The 27,236-nt window shown below is 37.8% G+C and overlaps 1 protein-coding gene across 2 annotated transcripts; it reads left to right on the forward strand.

The window, feature by feature from the left end:
• The first annotated feature begins 147 nt into the window (after positions 1 to 147).
• On the forward strand, positions 148 to 27,236 carry LOC132110006 (plastin-3-like). 2 transcript variants are annotated; one of them, XM_059516538.1, is made up of 16 exons: positions 148 to 171; positions 12,011 to 12,114; positions 13,388 to 13,551; positions 15,881 to 16,010; positions 16,527 to 16,659; positions 16,756 to 16,837; positions 16,993 to 17,158; positions 18,403 to 18,545; positions 21,259 to 21,354; positions 23,152 to 23,347; positions 24,529 to 24,607; positions 24,759 to 24,873; positions 25,012 to 25,145; positions 25,489 to 25,612; positions 25,714 to 25,838; positions 26,147 to 27,236. In XM_059516538.1, the coding sequence occupies exons 2-16, from the start codon at positions 12,054 to 12,056 to the stop codon at positions 26,277 to 26,279; spliced, it is 1,881 nt and encodes a 626-aa protein (XP_059372521.1). In that variant the 5' UTR covers positions 148 to 171; positions 12,011 to 12,053; the 3' UTR covers positions 26,280 to 27,236. The 2 variants fall into 2 exon arrangements, with proteins under 2 accessions (XP_059372521.1, XP_059372520.1); XM_059516537.1 differs by lacking the exon at positions 148 to 171 and adding an exon at positions 9,731 to 9,885.

The following is a 27,236-nucleotide window of genomic DNA, read 5'->3' on the forward strand; positions in this document are numbered from 1 at the left end:
TTTTTTCTCAGTAATTGTAACTGATTACAATTAAAATTATTTTATAATTAAACTGTGTAATTTAGTCACATGTTACTTCCCAGCACTGCTGCAGATCTCGCTGTCTAGAGAGGGAGCAGTGACACACTACTGAGGGAGAAACACCAGCAGGGCAACAAACACGGACACACAGTAAGTGACTCAACTATTCAGAGGACTTTTGGCTTTTCAAATTGTCTGTATACAAACAATGAGGCGTTTGGTTCTAATTTATATTTTAATTATGTCGAACATTTATACATAAGGAGTAACAAACCTTCTCCCGAGCGTGATTAGAAGTTGACAATGATTTATTCCATCACTGCATTAAGAAGTGTTAGTTTACATTTGCATTAAGATATCCTGATATTTTCTCTCTTTCTGGACGAGCAAGATTTGAGTAAAACTTTAGATTTTTTTTTTTTTTTTTTGAGTTTTGAGAGAGACGCTGGACATGTGATATGAGTGTTTATTTGCAGTCGGAAGCATGTATGAATTATTTTATTTTATATATGAATAAAGTTGTGGTTTGATGAATGGAGGAGGATAGAGGATGAAGATATGTTAATGATTTGTTCGAGATAAAACATCGGATCACAGCTAAAAACATCTAAAAACTCTATGAGATTATTATTAGCAGTCTAGAAAATTCTGAACTTATGTATCGTTTTTTATTTTTGGAGTAGAATACTACTTACTATGTAGTACAGAACATTATGCAGCACACACAGTGCATGCTGGGAAACCTGTATTGGCTGTACCCTACTTGTTGAGGGTTGCCCTCTGATATCAATTGTAGTATTCATAGTTACTTAATGGCTTATTTGATTGAACCACTGCAATTTTGAAGGAAAATGCATATAAAATGTGTTTATGTTTATACTGCATACTTCTAAGTATTATTTAAAACTTTCACAGTTTTGGCTGTACAATTTAATAATATAATAGATGTTCAAACTGTAGTTTATATTAGCTGTCATAATGGAACGTCATATTGAACACATTGCATTATGGGATACAAGTTTCCACGCTTAACTCTAACATATACTGCATACTTTGACGGATGGATTTTTTACTTTCAGTCTTATTAGTGCAGAAAATTTGCATTCTGCACACACTTTGAATAATGCATCCCTATGCATATACAGAGTGACGTGTATGGTTTGCTTAAACCATTCTTGGAAGTTCACATATTTATGATGTGTGTTCAAAATTTTGCAAGATTGATGACAAGATTGAAAGAATGTGCATCAGGGGTGTTTTTACATTTTTATTCAGTTTAGGAATGTAAGATTTAAGGTGGTATTATATATTCTGTCATAACTGTACAGTGCTATTTTTGAAGGGCCTGAACATTTCTGAAAGTTTCCATAAAAAAAAAAAATCTGGAAAGTTTCTGGAAATTCTCTGTCCCTTTGTAACCGTAATTTGAACAACCTTATCTAGTTTATTTTAAATAGGGGAAAAAAGTGATTAAATTTATCTAATTGTGTCCGTTTTCACACACTGACACATCGCCAACTCAAAAACTCAAGGCTTCAAGAAAGTTTAGATTCACCTGTATTTATGACTTTGTGAATGACATTACATATAATCTTCCTAACATGATTTGAACGCACTAGTAACATCAGATTAATCTGATGATAATATACCGCTGTAAATTAATGTAATAAAAATGGCCATACTTTCATTTAATGTGCATTACATGAATGTTAAGGAACACTCCGCCAGTCTGTGCTGAAGTTAACATGCATGTGATTTGTAGTTGTGATTCCTTAACCGAAGCAATGGCATTGCTGGGCTAGATAGGAATGTGTGGCCATCCCAGAGAATCTCTTTCATTGTTTTGATCGTCCAGGAAGGTGAATCTGTCTGCATTCCTGCTCATAACTAAGCCAGTGTTGTCTGACTCTGTCCTTGAAGTGCTGTTAATGCTGTGCTCACATTCTTCCTTCATTATTCAGCTGGAAGTGTCACTTACAGCCTGTTTACAAGAGCATGTTATCCGTTTCAAGCAGTTCCTGGTTTTTCAATGTCAGTGTTGAGATTAAAGTGATAAAACACCTCAACAATATCTGTGGGAGGCTGTTTGCTCATGACCTCCAAGCATTTGATTACCGGAAACAATTACTGCTGTACTGACCCCACCACAGATGTGGAGGCTTCTGTATGCAGTTTGCACTGACACTACAGACCGCAGCGGCTCAAAGCTGGCTTCCGTTTTGATCCCCTAACTAATATTCCACAGGGCTGTTGTGTCTCGCGGTCTCTTCTACTGCTCCTATAACTCAAAGTCCTGAATTATTATGAAAACACAATTTAATTGTCGTCTGTCATTATCTCCTGGGCTCTGTGTTTTGACTTTTGGGAAGTCCAGATGGTTCCTCCCCAGTTCTGCCACATTTTCCCTCATAAAAGTCAACAAACTTTTAGCCTTGACATGCAACTGCACTGCAAAAATAGGACTCTGTGTGCTGTGATTAAATTACATTTGAAGGGTTAAAGTAATTCAACATAAACTACACTTTAAAGAAAAAAAGAAAATAATAAAAAAAAAGAAAAAAAAAAAAGTAGGGGAAGTCGTGGCCTAGTGGTTAGAGAGTTTGACTCCTAACCCTACGGTTGTGGGTTCGAATCTCGGGCCAGCAATACCACGACCTAGGTGTCCTTGAGCAAGGGATAAATGGCTGCCTACTGCTCTGAGTGTGTGTTCACAATGTGTGTGTGTTCACTGCTCTGTCTGTGTGCACTTTGGATGGGTTAAATGCAGAGCACGAATTATGAGTATGAATCACTATACTTGGCTGAATGTCACAACTAGAATAATGTCCTGTCAGAAAATGACTAGTGTCTTTTTCTGTTTTTGTGCATTCTTACAATGCATAAGAGACCTGTATTATACTTTGAAAAATAAAATAACCTCAAGTCCCTGGATGTTGTGGGGCTGTCTTGGCTGAAACGTCTCTGCAGCGTCTCTGGGACAGTGCCTCTGGAATGACAGACCGGGGTAGTGGTCCCTCTTTTCAAGAAAGGGGACCAGAGGGTGTGTTCCAACTACAGAGGAATCACACTCCTCAGCCTTCCTGGGAAAGTCTATGCCAGGATACTGGAGAGGAGAATTCGGCCGATAGTCGAACCTTGGATTCAGGAGGAACAATGCGGTTTTCGTCCCGGTCGTGGAATGCTGGACCAGCTTTATACCCTCACCAGGGTGCTGGAGGGTTCATGGGAGTTTGCCCAACCAGTCACATGTGTTTTGTGGATCTGGAGAAGGCATTCGACCGTGTCCCTGTATGACCGGAGCGGGAGCTTGGTTCGCATTGCCGGCTGTAAGTCAGACTTGTTCCCGGTGCATGTTGGACTCCGGCAGGGCTGCCCTTTATCACTGGTCCTGTTCATTATTTTTATGGACAGGATTTCTAGGCGCAGCCTGAGGCCGGAGGGTGTCCGGTTTGGGGACCACGTGATTTCGTCTCTGCTTTTTGCAGATGATGTTGTTGTGTTGGCTTCATCGGGCCAGGACCTTCAGCATGCACTGGGGCGGTTTGCAGCCGAGTGTGAAATGGCTGGGATGAGAATCAGCACCTCCAAGTCCGAGGCCATGGTTCTCAGCCGGAAAAAGGTGGCATGTCCCCTTCAGGTTGGTGGAGAGCTCCTGCCTCAAGTGGAGGAGTTCAGGTATCTTGGGGTCTTGTTCACGAGTGAGGGAAGGATGGAACGTGAGATTGACAGACGGATGGGTGTAGCTTCTGCAGTGATGCGGTCGATGTACCTGTCTGTCGTGGTGAAGAAGGAGCTGAGCTGTAAGGCGAAGCTCTCGATTTACCGGTCAATCTACGTTCCTACTCTCACCTATGGTCATAAGCTGTGGGTCATGACCGAAAGGACAAGATCCCGGATACAGGCTGCAGAAATGAGCTTTCTCCGCAGGGTGGCTGGGCGCTCCCTTAGAGATAGGGTGAGGAGCTCTGCCACTCGAGAGGAGCTCAGAGTAGAGCCGCTGCTCCTCCACATTGAGAGGGGTCAGCTGAGGTGGCTCGGGCATCTGTTCCGGATGCCTCCTGGACGCCTTCCTGGGAAGCTGTTTCGGGCACGTCCCACCGGGAGGACGCCCCGGGGGAAGACCGAGGGAACATTATTAAATGTTCTAAAGACAATGTAAATTGTTGTTGCCATGCAAAGAAGGCCACTGGGACTGTTTTAGGTCGTTGCTAGTGCATTGCAATGCCGTTGGTGCATAATAAGGATATTTCAGTGTCAAGTATATTTTTATTTTCTGTTCTTTTTTATAGGAAAAAAAAGCTAAAGTAAAAACATGTTAATTGGTTATAGTAAGTTACCTTACTATATACTTTGACGGGGTGAAGAAGCACATGACACGAGGATTGCAGGTAAGTTCCCCGAAGGGTGGATTTTTATTAGTGAGGTGTTGGGGAAAAAGGCTAATGTTAGGCATTTTGGTGCTCGGCTCTCTCTCTCTCTCTCTCTCTCTCTCTCTCTCTCTCTCTCTCCTCTCGTTTCGTGTGCTGTGCTGTGTGAGTCCGTGATCTCACTTTGTGGCGGAACTGGCGGTCACACACTGCTCTCTGTGGGAAACAATAGAGGTTAGGGTTAGCCAAGTCTTTTGGAGACATCTCTCACCTCTATGTTGGTTTGCCAGGTTTATAAAGCTGGTGCCTGATGGGACGCTGGTGTGGCCGCTCAGCCCGTGATGAGCAGGTGCAGGTGTGACTAATCGGTTTCCAGGGCGACGCTGATGAGAGCTCAGGTTATCAATGCATTGTATGTAATATTACTGTAAAATACTGAAACGGTTTTGGCCTTTGCAATTATAAAATATGAATTGCTATTTAATTTATAGTGAAAACATATGTTTATCATTTTTTTAGGTGATGTAAATTAGAGTGTTTTGTGTTGCAATCTAAAAATAGCACACAATAAACTCTTTTATTTTAAGGAATCTTTCCATATTTATTTTTTACAGGTGTTTTACCAGTGTTTTGAATTTTACACTTCAATGCATTGTGCTTTAGAGTTGACATAAATGTCTGTAAAATTAATGGATAATGTTGTGTGTAATGAGCTGCTAATACTTTTTCTGTTATTTTATGGATTTATTTTTACAGTGTAGCCTACATGTTAATTAGTAAATGTTTATTGCCATATTTTAGTGTTGTGTGTTAGACGGTGTTTTGTTTGTGTGTGTGTGTGTGCGCGTGCTTGTGTGAGTGTGTGTGAGATAGAGAGAGCCTGTACACATCTATAGATGAGTATCAGCCATGTTTAATGGACAGGTCGCTTACAATGATCTCTGATTCGTCATGTGGCTTTCTGTTGCACCAGCTTTATTATTATGGTTTTATCAGTACATGTTTAAGGTACAATGTAAACTTAGGTACTTTTAAGTAGAAAATGAGAACTGCAGACAAACTTGGTTAATAGTGTAGGGGAATTTACAGTTAAAACCCAAGGACCAGATATGTCGCAATGAAGACCAGGAGTCAGAGATGAGTTCAATTAATAATAATAATTTTACTTGAAGAAAATAGTTTGCAATTTCATCAGCAGAAGTCAGCTTCAATACTCTCGACGGAGTTCAGGCCGCCCCCGTACAACTCAAAATCAACCAAAGTTATACCCTGACAGAGGATACTAATTGTGTCAATACATAAGTCAACAAAATTCTGATTGGTTCCAAAACCTAGATAAACTCTCCAAAGACGTATATCTGATACGCTGGACACTGGCAGTTGATCGTTTGTCCTGGGACTGTCTGAGCTTCTCCCTGTACAGACAGATACTAACACACACACAGAGAACTTATCTAAAATTCAAGGCTTTCTAGCACTGGCGAGTGTCTTATCATTACGCTTGGATACACACACATAATATGTGGACATTAATCTTGAGGAAAAGAAATACAGGGTAGAACAGGATTCTTTAATATCTCATAAGCGCACATAAGGTTACACATTTCACTCTTGCCATAACTTGATTAATAGTCAAACAAGAAATCATGTAATAATATTATTAATATCAGTATGAAGAATATGGCAACTGGGCATCCACTCCTTCAATAGCCTGAGTGTGCCGTTCATTATCTGCACAGCCCTCAGTATCAGAAAGATGTTTGTGTAGCTGCCTGTAGAAGCAAATGACTCTGTGTGAAATAAAGACTTTCCTTGCTTCAAGACTTTACTTGAGTCGCTTGCGTCTCACAGATCTGCCTGTTTATTCTGTCAGAAATCAGTTGAGTAAGAGCAAGATCTCTTTAAAACAAACCCTGATTGATCCATTGAAAACCACTGTACTTGTAGCAGATTCTGCCATAGATCGAAGTTACAGTTAGAATAGACCTCAAAGGAGAATGATGCTTTTAGTCATATTTTGTGCTTGGAAAGATGTGAAGTCCATTCACAGCAGCTTGAACATTCTGTCAAACATCTTTGACAAATTGTGTTTCATAGAAGATGGTCACAAAGGTTGATGGTACGATATGATAACATTTTCAGATGATTAGTTGGTCTTCTTCATGTGGTTTTTTAGCACTTCATTGGTTTATGCTTTATGATGTGTGATAAACCAGTGGAGGCTGTAGACTAAACACTCCTGGTCTGAATCTGTCCACTCAAACCTGCATTCACCTCAAATGGCCACTTTTGTGAATCTGAACGTTGTGAATATTGTTGCTCTTCTCTTGGCTGGACCTCATGTTCCTATATTTTCCTCATTGTTTAAGTTATTTTTTGAACTGAATGGTGGGAAAGGGTCATATCAACATCTACAGCTATTCCTTCTTCAAATGTATTGTCCGACTCTGAATCCCATTTGGATTGCTCTGAAGTTACTGCAGAGGGCCAGAGTTTATCAAGGTTCTTCGTCAAGTTTAGAAACAGTAAACTTCACGTCACTCTGTTGGTTGATTTCATCACTTATAAAAAAGGTGATATTTTGAATGGGTCTGGTTGAAAAATTGTGTTACACAGAGCTGTTAGGATCGAACATGTTTGCTTGTAGTGTCAGGTTTACTGTGCCATTTTCAGTTCCTCCACTTGTACTGATTTTATCTGAGATAAGTTCTTGCTTAAGTTTAAGTTGTTTATATCGCTGCTTCATGGAAAATGTCCAGGTCATATTTCACCCCAAGAAAAAAGAAAAAAAATCAGTAAATTTATTTTACTGTAATGCATTCACTTGTTTTTATCAGTAGTAATTAGTAGTTGTCATTATTTTCTTATGAATCTTATTTTCATTTTTAAAATCATTACAGAAAATTACAAAAATAATTCTACTTTTTATTTTTTTTATTTTCTTTTTTATTAAACACAGTCCAACATTAAGTTAGGTATGGAATAAATGCAGGGGGGGGGAACTACAAACAAATTAATCCAGATACGAATTTTTAATTAATACTTAATATAAATATTATTATTTTATGCTTACTAAATTTATTTTAATAAATGGCTTACATTTTTCCTTTCTTTCTTTTTGGTTAAAATATGAACCGGACATGTTCTTGACAGGTGAGCCTTGTTTCTATCCAGCTGGCCTGATTGTTATTCCTTGGTTTCCATACAGAATATAAAATCATATCTCTCTCTTCTCAGTAAATGTCCAGTGTGCAGTTCAGATTGAGTTTACAAAAGGACCTGTAAGTGAACACCTGTCTTCACTGTCTTCACTGAAGTAGGCTTTTTTCTGCTCCTTCACACTCCACATGGTTTTCCTCAGGCATCAAGATGCTAAGTTTCAGTTATTTTTGTGAACAACAGAGATGAGTGCTTTAACATCTGATTTGCCATTTTTGCAGTTGTGGAGTTTAAAGAAGCAACCAAACTGTGATCTCAGCAGATCACGTTGAAGTGTATTTTTTTCCACTTCTTAAAACCGAATGTTCCTGATGTTCAAGATCTGACTTGTTAAACAGGTGATGTGTTGTGTTGTGCTGCAACCTGAAAACTTCAGGAATGTCAAAATCTCATAAAATTCTTCAGTGGTCTGGTAACACATTTAGACAGACTGAAAACAACCTTTCACTTCTGTCTAGAAATGTTTGTAATGTATGCAATGTGTGCAAAGCTCCTGTAAGACCTATCATTTTTTTAACAGTATTCAAGTATTCTTGCACCAAAAAATGCTTCTGGTTAATTGTGCAATCTATATGCAACCAGTATTATTAAACAACATTACAACATGATGATTTTGTTTGACAGTTTGCTGGTGTTTTATTACACTGGGTGTTGTAAGTATCCGGTGAATGTGCTAAAAGGTTGATGCTACTTACTTGCCACTTACACTAAACCCGACCCTAGACCTAACCAATAGTGTTCGCAAAAGTAAAAGTGAGAAAACACATGCAGATACAGTGATGACTTGTTAGTTTGCTACAAGTCTTTGAGCTCTTTTATCATGACTCATGTTTCATGGACCGCAGCACTATACCAGGTGAGTTACTGAGCAAGTTTACTTCAGAAAAACCATACTTACAGAGCTGGTTATGTGAAGCAGATGCCATTCTTTATTATTTTTCAAATCATGCACTATGGTTAAAGTGATAAACTAAGCTTCAGAATCAAAGTTGTTGGGAAGTTTTTACTGCCACTAGTGTTCATTTCAGCTGGAGACTGAAGTCAGTTGTTTGTATAGGTATGTTTTTGGAGTTGTGCAAAAATGTAGATTGCATGCCTTACAGTGAGGTGTTGTATTGATCATTATATGTAAATGAGATTGGCTAACCTCATTGCATATGAAACACAATATACTTCATTAAGGTGTGGCCAAGTTTCTGCTGAGTAAACATTGATATCTAAATGTGATTGTTCATATGTTAATGAATTTCCGTTTGTGTTTCCATGCAACGTCCCATAACCCAGATTATGAGAGTTGTGCCATTGCTTTTCATAAAGACTTTCGATAACAGGAAATGGGCAAAAAAAAAATTAGCCATATCTGAAGTGTGACACAAAATATGTGAAGGTTTTAACTTGGGTGGTAGTGTGCTTAAACCCTGAGCCATTTGTAACCAATTTGAGTTTGCCAACATCTTGTGCTTCAGGTGAAGAAATAAGATTATGACGCGGACACCAAATTTGATTCATTTAATGCTTTACTGAAGCAGTATGTATGTGTTTTGAGGTCATCATGCCCTCATTTTAGGGCCATTTCTGGGAATGTGCTGTTATTACTCATGTGGCCCATTTATGTGAGTCTTTGTTACATATACCAGCTCAGACGGCCTTGAAATTAGTTTACCATTGATAGATATGGAGGATATTAAAGAATGTTAGATTTATTTTTGTAGCCTAACGGTGGCAGTTTTTGCACTGACGCTGTGTATTTTTAACTATGTAAAAGCACATTTGTTTATTTGAACTTTCTTTCTGCTTGAACATGCAAAGACATCACATGTTCAGCATGTGTTTCCAAGTGATTCAGTGGAGTTTCATTTGATTCAGCATATGTTTGTCCACTGTGTTATTTTTCCTCTCCAGTAGCGACTTTTTAAAGCAACAGGATGTTTTAAGACGAGTGATGGTATGCGAATTAAAGAGATGCATTGAGCTTTTCCCCATCCCTTTTCTCTCTTGGTACTTTATTGCTTTACTCCATACATCTGGGATGGAAATGTTGGTAGTAAAGAAAAAAGAAAAGCATGCACTTCCCCCTCTCTTTCTCCGTCTGTGCCTGCCTCCCTCACACGCAGACCGCTACTCCCATAGCCCGTCAGGAAGTGTTATGACTTGCTGCCGTAGGTCTTTGTGAGACAGGCAGGAATGCTGGAGTTTCAGAATAGCCTTGAAGGGTGAGGAGTGAGGACTGCTGCGACCGCTGGTGCCCACAGCTCCATTCTCAGCTCACGACGGGACGGTTTGTCTCTATGTTTCTCTTTTTTCTCCCTCTACATTCTCCATTCTCTCATTAATGTTATATTCTGGGGAAAAGCATTCTGTCTGTGTCTGTCTCTTTCCCAGCTGCACTGCTAATGGCACAGCATCTGTAAAAGCTCTCTCTTGTTAGAGTTCAGATTTGTAGCATCAGTTTCCAGTTTGGAGTGAAAAAGCAGCTTATGGGTAAAGGGGCGGTTGTTTTAAGTGTTTAAAGTGGTTTTTTGCATCTCATCAGACTGGTAAATCCATTTTGTGTGTTAGAGCACATGGGCAGGTTTCTTTTTTTGATTAAAACCCAGAGAAAGCAGTTTGGTGGTGTTTTTTTTTGCTTTGTAACTTAACACGGCTCAATGGTTTTGACTTTAATCCCTCATGCAGTGTTTGCAGTCCTTAGAGACACTGAAAACTAGTTACTAGACAGGATTCTCTGGTTGCTTAGATTTGTGCCCATGAGGTCAGTAAACAAACCTTAGTCAAATTAGACTACATCTATACTTGAATTGTGTTGAAACATATTAAAGCATGAATTGTGGAAGAATTTATTTCAACTGATGATTCATTGAAGGTATCTCTCAGGGAAAGGGATGCCACAAGGGTGTAGAATTGGCCCCGTTTGTTTTTATCATTTTCTAAAAAATTCCAGTGAAGTTTTCATGTTGGCTTTCTGAATAGCTGAAGGATAACATCAAATGTAGATGTTCAGACAATAGCCTTAGTCTGCTGCTTCCTTTGAGGGTTATTTACACAATAAACAGTTTAACCATTATGTAACGTTGGCATCACCTTATTTTGGAATATTTTTAGAAGTCCATTACTTCATGCTGTCCCATGGGGTGTGGTGGGAAGGATTGCACCATTAATGACAAAGTTTTTTTTTAGTTTTTTTTGTAAACAAGCTGGAGTGGCAACTTTGGGAAGGGAGATGTAGACATGCATCACGGGTGTGTCCTGATTCATCATGACGACTTGTAAGGAACAGGAAGATGCATCTTGGGCAGCTTCTAGTGCTGCAGTGCTGTGATTGCTGCATGTAAGAGCAGATCTTAGGTCAGTTTGTTCAGCGGTGCATGATTGAGTCGCTGCATCTCTTCTCGGTTCAGTGGCTGTCGCTGGACTCCCCTCAACAGTTTTGATTTTGTTGTGGTCCTGATTCAAACATTTTTTCACCGCAATGTGTTCATTTCCACTCACTGACATGTTGGGCCAGTGCCATAATACTGCAATTAAATGGACTCTTTTAATTATTATGATATCCTGTACAAATATTTACCTTGGTTTTAGTGTGTTGTGTTTAGTGTATTATTGCTCATTGTGTGTTTGAGTGATAAGATTTATGCTATACTATAAAAATACACAAAATCTTATCCATTGCACAAAAGGTTCTGTATTGCTCAAAAATTAGTATAAAATATTTTTTATTTTAGGAATAGTTTACAGAAAGTTACTTATCTGAACCTAAATTGTCCTTCTATGACTTTTTTTTGCAAAAAAAAAACTTGTTTGGAAACTTTATTTTTTAACAGTGTAGTTGTCAATTTCACAATTAAACAAAAGGAGACTGACTGTAGGACAGTTAAGGTCGGACGGCATCTTCATATCTCATGATAAAAGAAACACGCTGATCTTTCAAAGAAAAACACATCCACATTGGCTGTGGATTCATCTCTTTCTTTTACTTGATCTATTTCAGCTTCTCTTCTGCAATTTTCACTGTGCAAAAACTGGATTTGTTACTCTTTGCCAGGCTTTTACTAGCCTCGGTTCGCAGTCATCTCTACAGCTGACTAAACATAAAGAGGACTTTAAATAGATGTAGTTGTCTTTCAATCTTTGTCATTGCAAAGAATCACGTCACTGCGTTACGTGCATTATGGTGAGGTTGCACTCAAAAGGACCTGCCTTGGCACGCCCTCTCAAACATACATTTTGCCCAAATATAGTCTACTCTGTACCCTGCCTGATAGACGTTTGCATGTCATTTGCATGTCTTATCTTCTTACTGTACAATCCCTCTTCCAGGTTTCTCTCTCAGAAGACAGTCGCCAGCGTTCATTTACTACAGCTTGGAATATCAGACAATAAAGTTCTTGTCCCTTTCTCCACAGAAGGACACACTTTATTCGACTTTGAGCTTCAGGTGGTTAGGAGATGGCAGGAAAGATATCCAAAGAAGAGCTGGAGGAGTTGCAGGATGCCTTTGTGAGAGTCGGTGAGTATTCAGTTTTGTCCATTCTAATCACTACTTGGCATGCTACCCATTAAGGTGTCTTTTAACAAGTTATTGTTTTTAACAAGTAATTGTTTTCATTTACTCATTAGCAATGAATGTGCAAGTACTATGAGTATTTTCCATATTGTGCTTAATGAGATTGCAAAATAAGCGCTATCACGGTATTAAGTGTCTTTAAATTGTTCTTTCATCCAAGCATGACAGTGTATCTATTCAATGGTGGCTGATGCTCATTAACATCACATGAGTTTTTCTTGTACTTCAGAAGTGAATTGTGTTAATGTTGTTTTATTAGCCACTACCTGAGTTTGAGTAGGCCTGTTGCATAGCGTATCCATACAGAATTAAAATGATATGTCAGTAGATTCACAGAAAGCAGTGCATTTAAGAGTATAGTGTGGTTTTAGATCTTAAACATATGCGTTTTAAAGTTTGTGGAATTAGGATGTTTTTCAGTATCCTTGACAAGAATGTGCTTCAGACAGCATTTCCACATTTATCTGATTTCTTCAGCAGACTGGGCAGAAAATTGAGGCCTAAACTGTTGCCAATGTTATAATGCACATCCTAGAGAAACCCCAGTGGCTCACAGTTCCTGAAGATTATTTTACTGTTGTTCAATGCATTTGTTAAATGCATCCTGTGACACTACAGCTCTGTTTCAAACCAAGTGGCCTGCCCCCTACCACCAGCTTTTGGCAAAACAGGCTTTCTGTGCTTCCACATATTTAACAAATAACAAGATACCATGTTCTGGCCAGAATCTGATGCCGTGTTTGGTCTCTTTTGTGAATAATACCAGAATGCATTGCTTAAAGCTCAGTAATGTTAAGCGTAAACGTATTCCACTTGAACCATCACTCATTAAAATGTGGCATGTGTTTTAGTCATAAGCATAAATTCTATACATATAAAAATTTTCACTATTTTTGCAGTGTTTCATTTAAGTGTATATATTTATTAGTTTTTGTATTAAAATGATATATTGCTTATTATTTTCACATTTCCTTAATGTTTTATTTTGCGTGCATATATACAGCAAAATACAGGTTTTCTCAGAGTTTGTTGCTGATCGTTTTTACTTATTTACTATTTAAATTGCTTTTTTTTTTCTTTGTAGTAGACGTTTCCTAAAATGTTTAATCTGTTGAACTGCAACGTAAGCCAAATTGCAACCAAAATGTTTTGTGCTTGTTGGAAAGATGCAAGATGTTGACACTAAACAAATAATTTCCACTTTTTTTTCCATCAGATTTGAACGGCAATGGCTTTATCTGTGACCATGAACTCCACGACCTGTTCAAAGAGGCCAATCTGCCCCTGCCTGGGTACAAAGTCCGAGAGATCATCCAGAAACTGATGGAAGAGGGGGACAAAAACAAGGACAATAAGATCAGCTTCGATGAGTTTGTGTCTGTAAGTCTCTGCAAACCGTTCTGTGATGCGGCACATGCACATTCCTAATATCCAAAAGGAATTATACATGTGCCTTCCACATACTGTATAGGATGTATATCTACATAAACATCCAAACTGTACGAAAGACTTGCTACACACATAAATCACTTTTTTTTCTCCAAATTTCCTTGTAATACTTTGGATAATAAAATGTAGCCCAGTGAGTCCACACTTTGAAAATTTAAATTTGCAAATCAAATTTCATTGTTGTAAGATAGAAAAAAAAAACATTTACTTGATCACATATACAGTTCAGATATTGTGCTGTACACGTGTGAGACTTGAATTCAAAAGTTGAATGATAAAGTCAAGAGGTGTTATTTGAGGTTGTTTAGTTGAATCTGAGTTTGAAAATCAACAAATTCTTCAGAAAGCACCATTTCATCTTTAAATCCCTGATTTGCATAATCAGCATTATCTTTCAGCATAAGTAGACAATACATTGTACATTGAGATTAGAGTTTCAGTGCTGATTCCAGATGGCATTTAGTAATTAGTGTTACTCAAAGAATGATGAAAAAAAAAATCATAATAATTTGTATTAAAATTTTGGAACTCATGTGCCACGGTATGATGCTTCAAAATGTGTAAGTTAGTTGAACAGAACTTGTGCTACAAATTTTCTAAATGATCAGATCATACAAAAGGTCAGATATCCCCTAAATCTAAAGCTAATGTAATGGTCAAAAATTTTGGAATAACTATGATTTGTTTTTTATATTTCAATTTTACAATTCTCACTATTGAAACCATTAACTATGACTTTTGCTTCAATAAACTCCAAATGTTCTGCTTATTAATAGTTACAATAGTTGTTAAATTTAGGTACTGAGTAAGGACTAGGGATGTAGAATATGGTCATGAAGAATATGTGCTTTATAAGTACAAATAAACAGCCAGTATTTTAATAATATGCATGCAAATAAACAACTAGTTAATAGTGAGAATTGGTCCCTATACTAAAAGTAAAAGCATTAATTACGTGAAATATTACAATTTAAAATGGCTATTTTCTAAGTAAATGTATTGTAAAATGTAATTGATTTCTGTGATCAAAGCTGAATCATTAGACTTCACAAGATCCTTCAGAAATCTGAAGCCTAATATGCGGATTTGCTTCTAAATAAACATTTATTATTATTAATAATAATGTTGTTGTTTTTTCGGGATTTTTTTTAGTGAACAGAAAGCATTTATTTGAAGTAGAAATCTTTTTGTAGCATTATAAATGTCTTTACTGTCATTTCTGAATGAAAGTATTAATTTTGTTTTATTATTATTATAATTTTTTTACATCTTTTAATTTTAAGAATATTTATTGAGCAGCCAATCGTCATATTAGGATGATTACAGTCTTGGTGAGCACAAAAAAAAACAATAAAAAAAATCATAATTATTCCAAACTTTTGACCAACAATGTACGTTTAATGGAGCGACTAAGACATATAGATTCTGGTTATAGCACTTTTGCAGTCAGTAATTGTTGATAACCAGAGACTGTTGATGTTTCCTGTAAATAGAGTGTCATCCTGTTGAACGACCCTGGGTTTGTTTGCGAGGAGGTTATGAGCAGCTGCTAGCGGCCTCCATTCACTCGATGTTCCACTTGGCACTGACACTCATGCTTTAACTACCCACACATGCCACATGTCAGAAAATATGTGCATCTGTTTAGTTTCAAAGACCTTGTGTGTGTTTCATCACATGTGAATTTGTGTATTTTTTTAATTAGTAATACATATTTTCTTCATGTGTGGGTCAGTTGGTTGTTTCTAAGCAAAAAGGTACACGAGATGGTGCTAAAGTCCCATGCTAAAAGATGCTATCAGACACATTGTGCAGTGACTATATTCACAATATAGTATGGCGTCAAGGAACAGATTTGACATAATAAAAGGTTTAATTTATTATTGCTTCTTTTTATTTTGATGGCCCCACAACAGACACTCTTCTGACCATAAATGGCTTTGCAAATACATGTCAACTTATTGTACTAAGTCTAACCCTAACCTAACAGTCAACTAGTACTCTAATGAGAGTTAGTTGACACATAGAGATGTTGCAAAGATACTTGGCGGAATGTCTAAACTGGACCATTCAAATAAAGTGTATCTTATTAAAAATATCAAGGAGAACATTTTATATTATTTTTGTTGTTTTATCAAGCAGTAGTTCCAGACGAGTAAAGGGTAAATAGTTAGCTAATAGTTGCATCTTTGGGTGCAATGTGTCTGAGCATTTGAGAATTATTTTATCATTACTATCATGGTCCCTTGTGTCTGCACAGATCTTTCAAGAGCTGAAGAGCAGTGACATCGCAAAGAGCTTCCGGAAGGCCATTAACAGGAAGGAGGGGATCTTGGCCATCGGCGGCACGTCTGAGCTCTCCAGTGCAGGCACACAGCACTCCTTCTCAGGTAAAACACCTCTGCTTTCACTGGAACAAACAAAACACTGCTTCCTTTTTGATATTATTACATTGCACCACACTTCCCACTGGCTTGGAGTGTACAAGGTAAAGTAATGCTTTCAGATGGTAATAATGTGTCTTTGTGTGGATTTGACATGTTTGTATCTTGAAATCTACATGCTACTGCAAGGTACTTCGAACAATTATGTGGTAATACCAGGTCCAAAATCCCATAACCTACTTGGTAGCACTTTATTTTACAGTCCTGTTCCCCATGTACATACTATGTACTTATTATAGTAATTACAATAACTATGTAATAACTAGGTACTAACCCTGAACCTACCCCTAAACCTAACCCTACTCCACGTAGTTACCTTGTATTACCAGAACTTTCTTAAATAAGTACATGTAAGTACACGTACTGTAAAATAAAGTGCAACCACATACTTTATAGTATGTACTGTTTTTAAGTTTTTCGCTTTGTTTGTGATGTGATCTTGTTCTCTGTGTCCTTGTCCAGAGGAGGAGAGGTTTGCTTTCGTGAACTGGATCAACAAAGCGCTGGAACAAGACCCTGACTGTAAACATGTGTTGCCCATAAATCCCAATACAGAGGATCTCTTCAAAGCTGTCGGTGACGGTATTGTGCTGTGGTAAGTCAGACACACTCCTTGATATCTTGTCTGTGGTTTTATTATTTTATATTGTTTAAGAAACCACCTAAATGCATGTCCCTTTGCTTTTTTTAGTAAAATGATCAACCTGTCAGTAACTGATACTATTGATGAGAGGACCATCAACAAGAAGAAACTAACACCATTCACAACACAGGTTTGGTTTTGTTAATTTTATTTATGTATTTACTTTTAAAATATGACTCTGGAACATTTCCATGATTTTAGTACTTTATTCCTCAAATGTATTAAATCACATATATGTTGGAGAGAGGTTTGAGCCTTACAGACATCATTGCTTCTGTCTTGCAGGAGAATCTTAACCTGGCTCTTAACTCGGCCTCCGCCATTGGCTGTCATGTGGTCAACATCGGGGCTCTGGACCTTCGAGAAGGCAAACCTCATCTGGTTTTGGGCCTGCTGTGGCAGATCATCAAAATTGGTCTATTTGCTGACATTGAGCTCAGCAGAAATGAGGGTATGTGTCTCTGTTGCACAAACACATCTTGTCCAAATAGAGCTGGCATTGTCACGGCCAATGACAACATCCAGGAATTCTGACAAACAGATAAACTTTTAAACTTTTCTCTTTTAAAGAATTCAAATATTAACCCAAATTAATGAATTGACGGTTGTGGCATACTTGGACTCTTATATCTGTCCTCATTAATGGACTGAATGGTTTGTTTTCTCCCAAATTGAACTTTAGTTTTTTAGTTATTGAACTTTAGGAGTTTAGACCTGTCCAAGAGTCTGTGCCCTAACAGTCCTGGAGAGCGAGTTGTCTAGCCTTAGACACACCTTGTTTATAATGAATGAGAATCATGCTGAAAGGATCAAGAAACATTTATATTATTACATAAAATTGCTTTTCATCTGACAGACTGACAGAAATTATTAGTCAAAAAGCAGGACTGGGATGAAAATTTATAAGCAAATAATATAATTGCCTTCGCTTGACATTTTTGGATCCAGTGACGGTTCTGTACACAAGCATCAGTGTCTTGAACTGCAGGCATACATTGTCAGTAAAAGTGAGACAAATGCGCTGTCTTCTGGATTCTCATTGGGTTAAAAATACATAAATATGGATCATTTGCAGAGGTTTGTGTGCATAAACAGGGAGAATAGCTAGAAGAACATCTCTAAAAAATACTCTAAAATTGTGTTGTTATTAATGGGCCTTGCTAAACAGTGATTAGTGAATAGCTAGAAGGTGTTCCTTTATCCAGGCCAAAGTTTGCCAGCCAAGCTGAGATACATGCAAGAACCTGGCAGATCTTTATATCCTTAGTGTAGCAGTAGCAGGAAAATTCATGTGACTGGACGGTAGGTACCAGCAACATTGTGTAAATGATAAAAAGGAAAGGCACCCAACACCGAACCTTGAGGTACTCCAATGTTTGATCTGTGAAAGAAAAGAAAAAAAAACATATGAACAAGAAAATTTAAGATGGTCTTTAATTTTCTGCTAGTGTAGTTTTTAGTCATGGGTTTACTTACATGGATGTGACAGGAAATGTATTGGAAAGTTTTGGAAAGATCCTGGTCAGTTTTGAATTTAAGTGAATTGGCTTTCTGAAGCACAACAGGAATTGAGAAATGATCAGAGTTCAGCGAATTCCCAAATCCTGTATGTAACTGTTTGGCAAAAGTTAATACACCTTTAAATCATTTGCTTCACAGCATTCTGGTTAACTGATATACATGGTCTTGTTTCAGCTCTGGCAGCATTGTTGAGGGATGGAGAGACACTAGAGGATCTGATGAAACTGTCTCCAGAGGAACTGTTGCTTCGCTGGGTCAACTTCCATCTGGAGAATGCCGGCTGGATCAAGATCAACAACTTCAGCCATGATATAAAGGTCAGTCTTGATGTGTCTGTTTACTGTGCTCTAATTGTGTGTTTGTATGCTAACAAAGTATCAGATCTCTGTCTCTACTACTGTTTTCATGAGGATATCAAGCATGAGATTTGTAGTGGTAGTCCAGTATATCTTTTATATTCATTTAGTTACAAGAAACAAAAACTGTTGGTCTGAGATCCTAGTTTTAAAGGAATAGGACCACTCCCATATGAGGGCTTTTATTCTTTTATCATGATAATTGATATCAAATTGATTTCCTGCTTATTGAAATAACATATTAGTCTGTACAGATGTATTATTGTCATGTAATGGATGATAATGTCCATAATGTTTCTGTTGAAAGCACATGTAACTGAAATTGGAGCTCCTTACAACACAAATCACTTTCATGGTCAAATTGTAGTTAATATTTCTGTTACAGTCCTGTTGTTTTGAATAATATTTGCCAATAAGTGCAATAGTCGTTAAACAGTCCCAGATAAAGTAGTTTCTAGTGTTGTTCATTAAGGCAATCACTATGAGTGTTGCTCATAATTAAAGTTTGTATTAAACAGCAGTAGTACTTAATTCTGGTCCTAGGGACCAGTTGATCTCATGGGGCCTCATGGTTCCTTGAATGGTTCATAATCTGAACCAGTTCTGTTTAAAGAGGGACACATACGGATTGTGTCTGAAAAGGATGTATCCTTTGCTGACTTTTTCAAATCCCATAATCCTGTGTGTTCGATTCCGTGACAGTTAAGATGAGAATTAAATTGAGAATTAAAAATAAAGATGGTGTCTGAAGGTTGCTGTTGTTGGTCAGTCTGTGTAAATGTAGCTCTTTGATAAACTTTATCCTCTTTTGATGTAATTTTTATAAAGAAATTAGTATTGCAGTAATTTGGTTGTAGATCATTAAACTGTTACACGTCCTCAGACGCCCTTCTGAAATCAGTTTCATGAGGTAGCTATGTTCGTGCACTAACACAGCCTCCAAAGTCATTGCATGATAAGGCAGCGAGTCATCGGGCTTTCAGACGCAGCCACAAAGAGAGGCATGGCTTATTGAGAAGAGCCATTCTATTATTTTCCTATTCAAATTCAGTTATATATAGAGAGTTGGTGGACTGTTTTGACTTCAGAACACCACAACATCAGCATATCAACACCCTAGCATTGTGAATTGAAATTTTAAATGAAGTATATTGTACTACTACAGTATATTATGTCTGACATGCCTGCAAAAAATAACAGAATGGAAAATAGAAAGGATTATGTAGACGTTTTGCGCTTTTTAAATCTCTTGAAGATCTAATGGTTAGATGAGATTTACTTTAGCTTTCCTTTAAAGGTGAAATCATTCTCAGCCTCAAATGAATGGAGTCATGTTGCCAAATTTATCCAAATTAGAATTTGCATAACAGCTAACTCCATTTTCTGTTTCATAAAGGTGAAAGGCAGAGTGAAAGGGCAATTACTTTGACTTTCAAATGCTCTGGCATACCATGAATTTTGTAGAACATGCGAGGGGTCATTTAGTATCTAATAAAAGATATGTGACCTGAGCTGTTACGTGATTGCCCTCTTAACTCATTCCTTGATAAAAGACTCTGAACTCTGATCTCTACTGAATGATTTAACTAATATCTGTCTCTATCTCCCTCTACGCTGCAGTTAACAGATTTTTGTGTAACTGTGTAAAGGTACTTTTCCAAATGTACTGTAGATTGGTTACAGTTTACATTTTTGTTGTCGTTCATTCATTCAAACCTACCACATTCATGTTCTTAGGAATTCATGCATGATTGTTCGTTTCTGATTTTTTATTGTGTCTCATCTAAATATAATGCACAGTGTAAATGTATTCTGCTGCCTTCAAGTCCTTTGTTATTTTGATGAAGATAAAATGGATGCATTCGACTGTTACAGTGCTGTATTTGCAAAAGCCTGTTGCCTCGTAGAATTTTTGGCAAGACTTATCATTATTCTTCAACAACAGTTTAGAATATGCATAGAAACTAAATTGTAATTTTCACAATGAAAACCTAAATATGTTTAATACCACTTAATGAAATGATTATTTAACCCCATAAAACCTGCTTATAAATATCTAATGCCTCTAAAATGATCAACGTGATCAAAACTTTGCTGAAAAACCTGTGGCACACAATCTACTACATGCCTTCTGTCATAAACCGTGACAGCTCCTGTTTGTATGCATTTTATATAAGTAGCCTGCTATACTGTTTTACAGATGCCCAGTTTGGGTCTAAAATGAGAGGGATAATATTCCTCCGTGTGTGTGAGCTCCATATTATCACTGCAAATGAGCTATACATTTGTGTATCTAATGTGATGCTTAACAAAAGGCACATATGCAAACCTTATTTTGGATAGCATAAATGATGCCCACTGCTCTGTGTGTGTGTGTGTGTGTGTGTGTGTGTGTGTGTGTGTGTGTGTGTGTGTTTAGAGTATTTTTTAAATGACAAACTTGATGATTTTGAAGTCTTTGACAATCAATAAATGTTTAATTTCAGCTTTTAACACAAAAATAAGTAAACATTGTAAACTTTCTGTTGATTGCGGTAGCATAGTCTCTAGTAATTATGGCACTACGGCATTCATGTGCTTTCTGCTCCTAAATACAATCCTACAGACAGGACTTGAAGGCAGCATTACAATACGCTCATTGAAAGATTGTGTTCTTCTCTTCCCGCTCTTGCAGGACTCCAGGGCTTATTTCCACCTGCTCAACCAGATCGCACCGAAGGGTCTGAAGGAGGGTGAAGATCGTATTGACATTGACATGTCAGGCTTCAGCGTGAGTTCACATTATACACTTTTAAAATGCACATCAGTCCCTATGCATTTCTGTGTCATAAACCAGCCCAAAACTGTGATACCAGAAACATAAGATCAGCTTCACAATATCTAAGGTCTTATAATGCATTCATGAGCTGCTCTCAGTAGAGGAGGAAGGTTTGTATCAGAATATCAAAGCTTCAGTCACTGTAGCAGCTCATTGTAAGTCAGATGTGTGATGAGACTCACTAAGGACTTCCTGAAAGCCTCTGACTGGGAGCTTCCTGCTTTTTGGTGTTTCTCTGAGGGTCTAAACTTGGCATGAGAGGGTGAAAGTGTATGCAAACCTGGGATTGATTCATATAAATAAACATAATAAACTATCAGGTCTAAGCAGAATGTGTTTTGACTATAGTGAATTCCAGTAGAAATCAGCAGAAAGCCACTGTTTATTGCACACTGTGTTCCAGTCTGTGTCCTGTGGCAGTCACAATACAGCGGATGCCACATTCCACCCCCAGTGTGCCATGATTAAAGTCTTCCACTGGTTTAATTGTGGACAATAGCCGCGTTGCCCATTAGCCAGCAGTGTGTAAACAGACAGAGGTCTGATGTGTGAGTGCTGGGAGACTCATGTGAGTGTATTTAACCCCACGCGCTGGCTGGAGCAGCTGTTATTGACTGTGTGCTGAATGAGATGAGCAGCTGCTGTAACGCTGGGACGCAGTCAGGGTCATTTCATCATCAACATCACCCACTGTTTCAGCTCTCTGCTGCCGTCATGTTGAGTTAGTGTGTGCAGAACCTCTGTTCTTACATTCTGTTTCAAACTGGTGAACCATCTCATTTTGTTCTCTACTTCATCAAAAAAAAAATTATAATTTTAATTCTTTTCACAGTATACAATGTTGAAATGTATATACCTGTACACTAGCATTCAACCGATTAGGGTCGGTAAGGTTTATTAATGTTTTTGTTTTTTTTTAAGAAATCTCTTTTCACCAAGGCTGCATTTATTTGATCAAAAAATACAATATGTATATATTTTTTATGAAACATTATTACAATTTAAAGGAACTTTTACTTTTACATTATATATATTTTACTTTTACTATATATATATATTTATTAAAATCAAATTTATTCCTGTGAATTTTTAGCTTCGTATTTTTCGATACATGGTGATGCATAGTTTTCAGGGATTCTTTGATAAATAGACATTTTTAAAAGAAATGCATGCATTAATTTCTTTAAAAATTTTAATTACATTTAATTTAATTAATTAAAATATTTTTACACTTTTTTTTTTTCAAACAACCCATCCTTTCCAAAATATTTAAAGCAACAAACAATGCAGGGAAAAGTGTTTTTTTTAGAGACGCATCACAGCTTTTATAGCTTGTCTTCTTGTCATTGCTTAATTTGGAAGTCCTAAAAATGCAGCCTTGGTAGGCAGCTCACTAGGGTTTGGCACAAGGCCTTAATGTACACGCCGTAATTTTGATAAGGGTTCTGCACTATTACACGTGTAACTGAGTCTGATGGTTGTGCAGCTACCAAATGAATCTGGCTGAAGTTATGTTCAAGTACTTTTATTGTATGTGTAATTTCTCATAGTAGTGTTTATATTTGATTTGTGCTGTCTCTTATTTTCTCACTGACCCATGGGACAGAAAAGGAGAATGATTTGCATCTGTGGCTTAAGCAAATCTGTCCCACTGAAGCAGAGAGGGGGATCTTAGTTATTTGCCAACAGCTGAATGCAGTGTATTGTATCTGGCGCCGATCTGAGTCTGTGCTGGTGTGTGTTCTGCAGGAGCAAGATGACCTGAAGAGAGCCGAGTGTATGCTGCTGCAGGCAGACAGACTGGGCTGCAGACAGTTTGTCACGTCTAATGATGTCGTGTCTGGAAACCCCAAACTCAACATGGCCTTTGTGGCCAATCTCCTCAACAAGTACCCAGCACTGACCAGACCCGAGAACCAAGACATCAACTGGGGACTTCTGGAGGGTGGGTGTTCTGCTCATGAGTGCTGTTCTTTCCTGTCTCATCTCTCCATTTGAGCATTTGCTAATTACATGTGCCACGTAATGACTCGTGAAAATGGGTGGCATTTCTTCCAAACACTTATTTCTAAAAATATACCGGATGGCAATCATAGAAGAGACATAAAGGATTTTTTTTATGGAAACTGGTGAAGCATGTCATCAGAAAGAGATTCTCATTTCCTGAGGGCCGAACAGTTTACGCCCTTTTGGTGAAGGTTGTGCCCTCTTGTGGTACGAAACACAAAAACAAGCCGTCGGACCTAACCCTGGGTTTATATAGATGGCAATCAGGTCATTCCGGGGTTGTTGTTGTTTTTTTTTTTTTTTAACAATTGTCTTCATAAATATCATATTTAACCCATTAAGAGAACACATAAAATAATGTCACACACATATTTTTTGCTGCCTGTTTTTCAGTTTACTTCACATTGCCTGTATTTCCCTGAAATCAACGGTTTTTGCAATGTCCACTTCTTATATATCCCCCCGGTTTCACAGACAAGGCTTAAGCTAGTCCCAGACTAAAATGCATGTTTGAACTGTCTCAGCTGAAAATATCTTGCTCTGACATATCTTAACAAATGTCAGTGTCATTGTTCTGTGTCAAGATGCACACCTGTAATGTTTTCTTCTTAGGCATTTTTGTAATAGTCGCTTTAATATCTTAATTTAACTAAGGTCTAGTCCTGGCTTAAGCTAAGCCCTGTGTGTGAAACCAGGCCATCGTGTATTATATATCGTGAAGGTTATGTATTGTGTATTGTCTCTCTCAGTGGGTATAAATAAAGTAATCAAATGGTTAATTTCATGCTGTCACTTAAGATCGTTAAGAAATGCTGGTAACCGATAACAATACGTTTCTATTTGCTAATGCCAGTTTACAACAATTATAAACACTCCTAAAGCATTTCATATTTAGTATAATTTCTAATGCATTATTAAAATCAATGTAGTATCTGTTTCATTATTATTTAATGGATCTGAGCTGACATGAACAAAACATGAAGTAACAGATCACTAGCAGATGAATGAGGCCCTGAATGAGTTTCAGTAACTTATGTGTCACGGCCGAGGTGTTCTCTGTGTCTTTAATTCCTGTGTTGGTGGACAGAGATTAACTCCTGCTTCACTTGTTTTCTGCAGGAGAGACCAGAGAGGAGAGGACTTTCAGAAACTGGATGAATTCTCTGGGTGTCAATCCCCGTGTCAATCACTTATACGCGTAAATCACACACTTTCATACCTTCCTGTCTTAATCTATTTGATGAAACCCTGATCAAGTTGATCGTAAAATCAAATGCATGTCAAGTGTAACACTGTAACTGTAAATGAAATGAGATGTCAGTGCCAGTGAATGTTTCGGCCCTTTCTAGTGATCTTCAGGATGCTCTGGTCATCTTGCAGCTTTATGAGAAGATCAAGGTTCCTGTCGACTGGAACAAAGTCAACAAGCCTCCATATCCTAAATTAGGGGCCAACATGAAAAAGGTAGCCATTGCCCTTTCTCCAAAACCTGCTCTTGGAGGAAACAAATATGCAGAGTGATTGACAGACAGAGCATTTCTAATCAGCTAGTTTTCTGATTGGATATAGCAAGGGCTGTTATGTGTGTTTCTGTGTGTCCAGCTGGAGAACTGTAACTACGCTGTGGAAATGGGGAAGACCAAAGCTAATTTCTCGCTGGTGGGCATCGGGGGGCAAGACTTGAATGATGGGAACTCAACGCTCACTCTTGCCCTGGTCTGGCAGCTCATGAGGAGGTACAACAGTCTGTATACACTGTCATTCAAACCATTTTTGAAAGAAGGCCTTCATTCAGTAAGGACACATTCAATTGATCAAAAGTATCTATTAAAATCTATTAACCAGTGTTAAAGAACTGAACCTTATTGTAAAGCTTTTACGCAAATACTGTCAAATTCACATGTGATTTAAATGCAGAAATACCAGAATTCAAATTATAAATTAAAAAACAACAACACTCAAGTCCAGTTTATTAGTTAATTTATTCGTATTTAATTTTTTCTTATATGAACATAAAGCTTGAAGAGTTTATTTATTAGTAAACTGATTCTGATGAGTCTTGGTGCTGTGTTTTTCCAGATATACTCTGAATGTACTCGAGGGACTGGGCGACGGACAGAAGGTCAACGACGACATCATCGTCAGCTGGGTTAATAAGACTTTGTCAGGAGCAGGAAAACCAACCAAAATATCCAGTTTCAAGGTGCACAAGCCTGTATTATATATTCATACAGCAGCCCTGTACTGATGTAGCTGCATGTGTTGGGTGGATATCAGAATTAAGTGTAATGTTCTGGACTGTAGGACAAAGAGATCAGCTCTAGTCTGGCGGTGTTGGACCTGATTGATGCCATCCAGCCCGGCTGCGTCAACTACGACCTCGTGAAGACAGGAAGCCTTAGCGACGAAGAAAAACTGGACAATGCAAAGTAAGATTTCAAAAGAGTGTTCATTAGATAACATACATACAGCATTAAGATTAGTGCATGATTTGTGCAATTAAATCCCGCGTATCCCATGATTGCGTTTGTATTAACTTCATGCATGAAACTTTATGCAAGTTTAGATACTTACTCAATGCTGTGTGTGTTATTAGCAGCAAGCAGAATACAGCTGTCTCTAGTGAACACACATTCAAAATCAATTCTGAAATTTTCAGAATCACTGAAGAGAGAATTTTTAAAGTCTTTGTAATATTTCCTGTTATAGCGAGCTTATTTCTGTCTGTCTCTTGCAGGTACGCTGTATCCATGGCCAGGAAGATCGGCGCTCGTGTGTATGCCCTGCCTGATGATCTAGTGGAGGTCAAACCCAAGATGGTGATGACCGTGTTCGCGTGTCTAATGGGCAGAGGGATGAAGAGGGCGTAAAACGGGCCCCTGAGGTCAATCAGACGCCAATGTCCTACCCAAAAGCCATTTTGCTGGTTGAAAGGCTTCTGGTTCAGTAAATTTATTTCAACCACAGTAAAATAAATTGCCAACAGATGTTAAAGAATCATGTTTAAGTTTGGCAGTGCTACAATGTTTAATGGGCTTGAAGTTTTAAGAAAGGAAGGGTTGGTTCTTGTACACCAAACCAATTACGATTACATCTGAAAAAGGGACTAATTAATACCAAATTATATCTTTGAATAATGCAAAATGACTGAAGCTTCTCTGCCCATGTCTGGATCCAAACCAAGTCCGACGCAGCTTTGCAATACTCTATTTACATAATTGATAAAGGATGTACTGTATGTACGAGTGATAGGTGTAGTTTCAACAGTTTGACAGCTTTGGACATTTAGAGTCACGACTGGCCTTACTAGATGCAGTATTGCATCTGTGCAGATTGATGATTGTGTTTGAATCATTGAGTTGGACCGCTTATTCTCTTTACATTTTATGTTATAAAATTTACCAGAAACATTTCAGTGAGACACTTTAACACATTCCGTAGTTAAATCTCAGTGTACTATTTGTCTTATGTATATGTATACTCTTTTCTACGTACAAGAGACATCTGAACAGAATGAACTATGCATGATCTATGTTTTTTTATTTAAAAGAATACACTCCTCAGAAAATGCCTTTAAAAGCTTTAAGCATTAACCATTCCAAGCTGTTTGTTCAATACAAAGATGACAAAAAAAACCTGATGCAGAGGAAGGTCATCATGTTTGGTCAATGTCACACCTGTTACCGTTGGTCGATGATAAGAGACCATATTGCTGGGAATGAAACTGGAAGCTGGTCATATGGCAGCATGTTATCTATGGACTGAAGCAGCTCAAACCAAATGTCTGGAACCTAAAAAACATCATACAAATAAAACAGAAAATACAA

The sequence above is a fragment of the Carassius carassius genome, chromosome 29 (genome assembly GCF_963082965.1).
Source record: "Carassius carassius chromosome 29, fCarCar2.1, whole genome shotgun sequence".
In the NCBI taxonomy this organism is placed as follows: domain Eukaryota; kingdom Metazoa; phylum Chordata; class Actinopteri; order Cypriniformes; family Cyprinidae; genus Carassius; species Carassius carassius.

Coding starts and splice junctions, on each gene's coding strand:
- LOC132110006 (XM_059516538.1), top strand. CDS start 12,054: ATGGCAGGAAAGATATCCAAAGAAGAGCTGGAGGAGTTGCAGGATGCC. Junction 16,838..16,992: donor TAACACCATTCACAACACAG/GTTTGGTTTTGT, acceptor TCTGTCTTGCAG/GAGAATCTTAACCTGGCTCT. Junction 24,608..24,758: donor CGTGTCAATCACTTATACGC/GTAAATCACACA, acceptor GGCCCTTTCTAG/TGATCTTCAGGATGCTCTGG.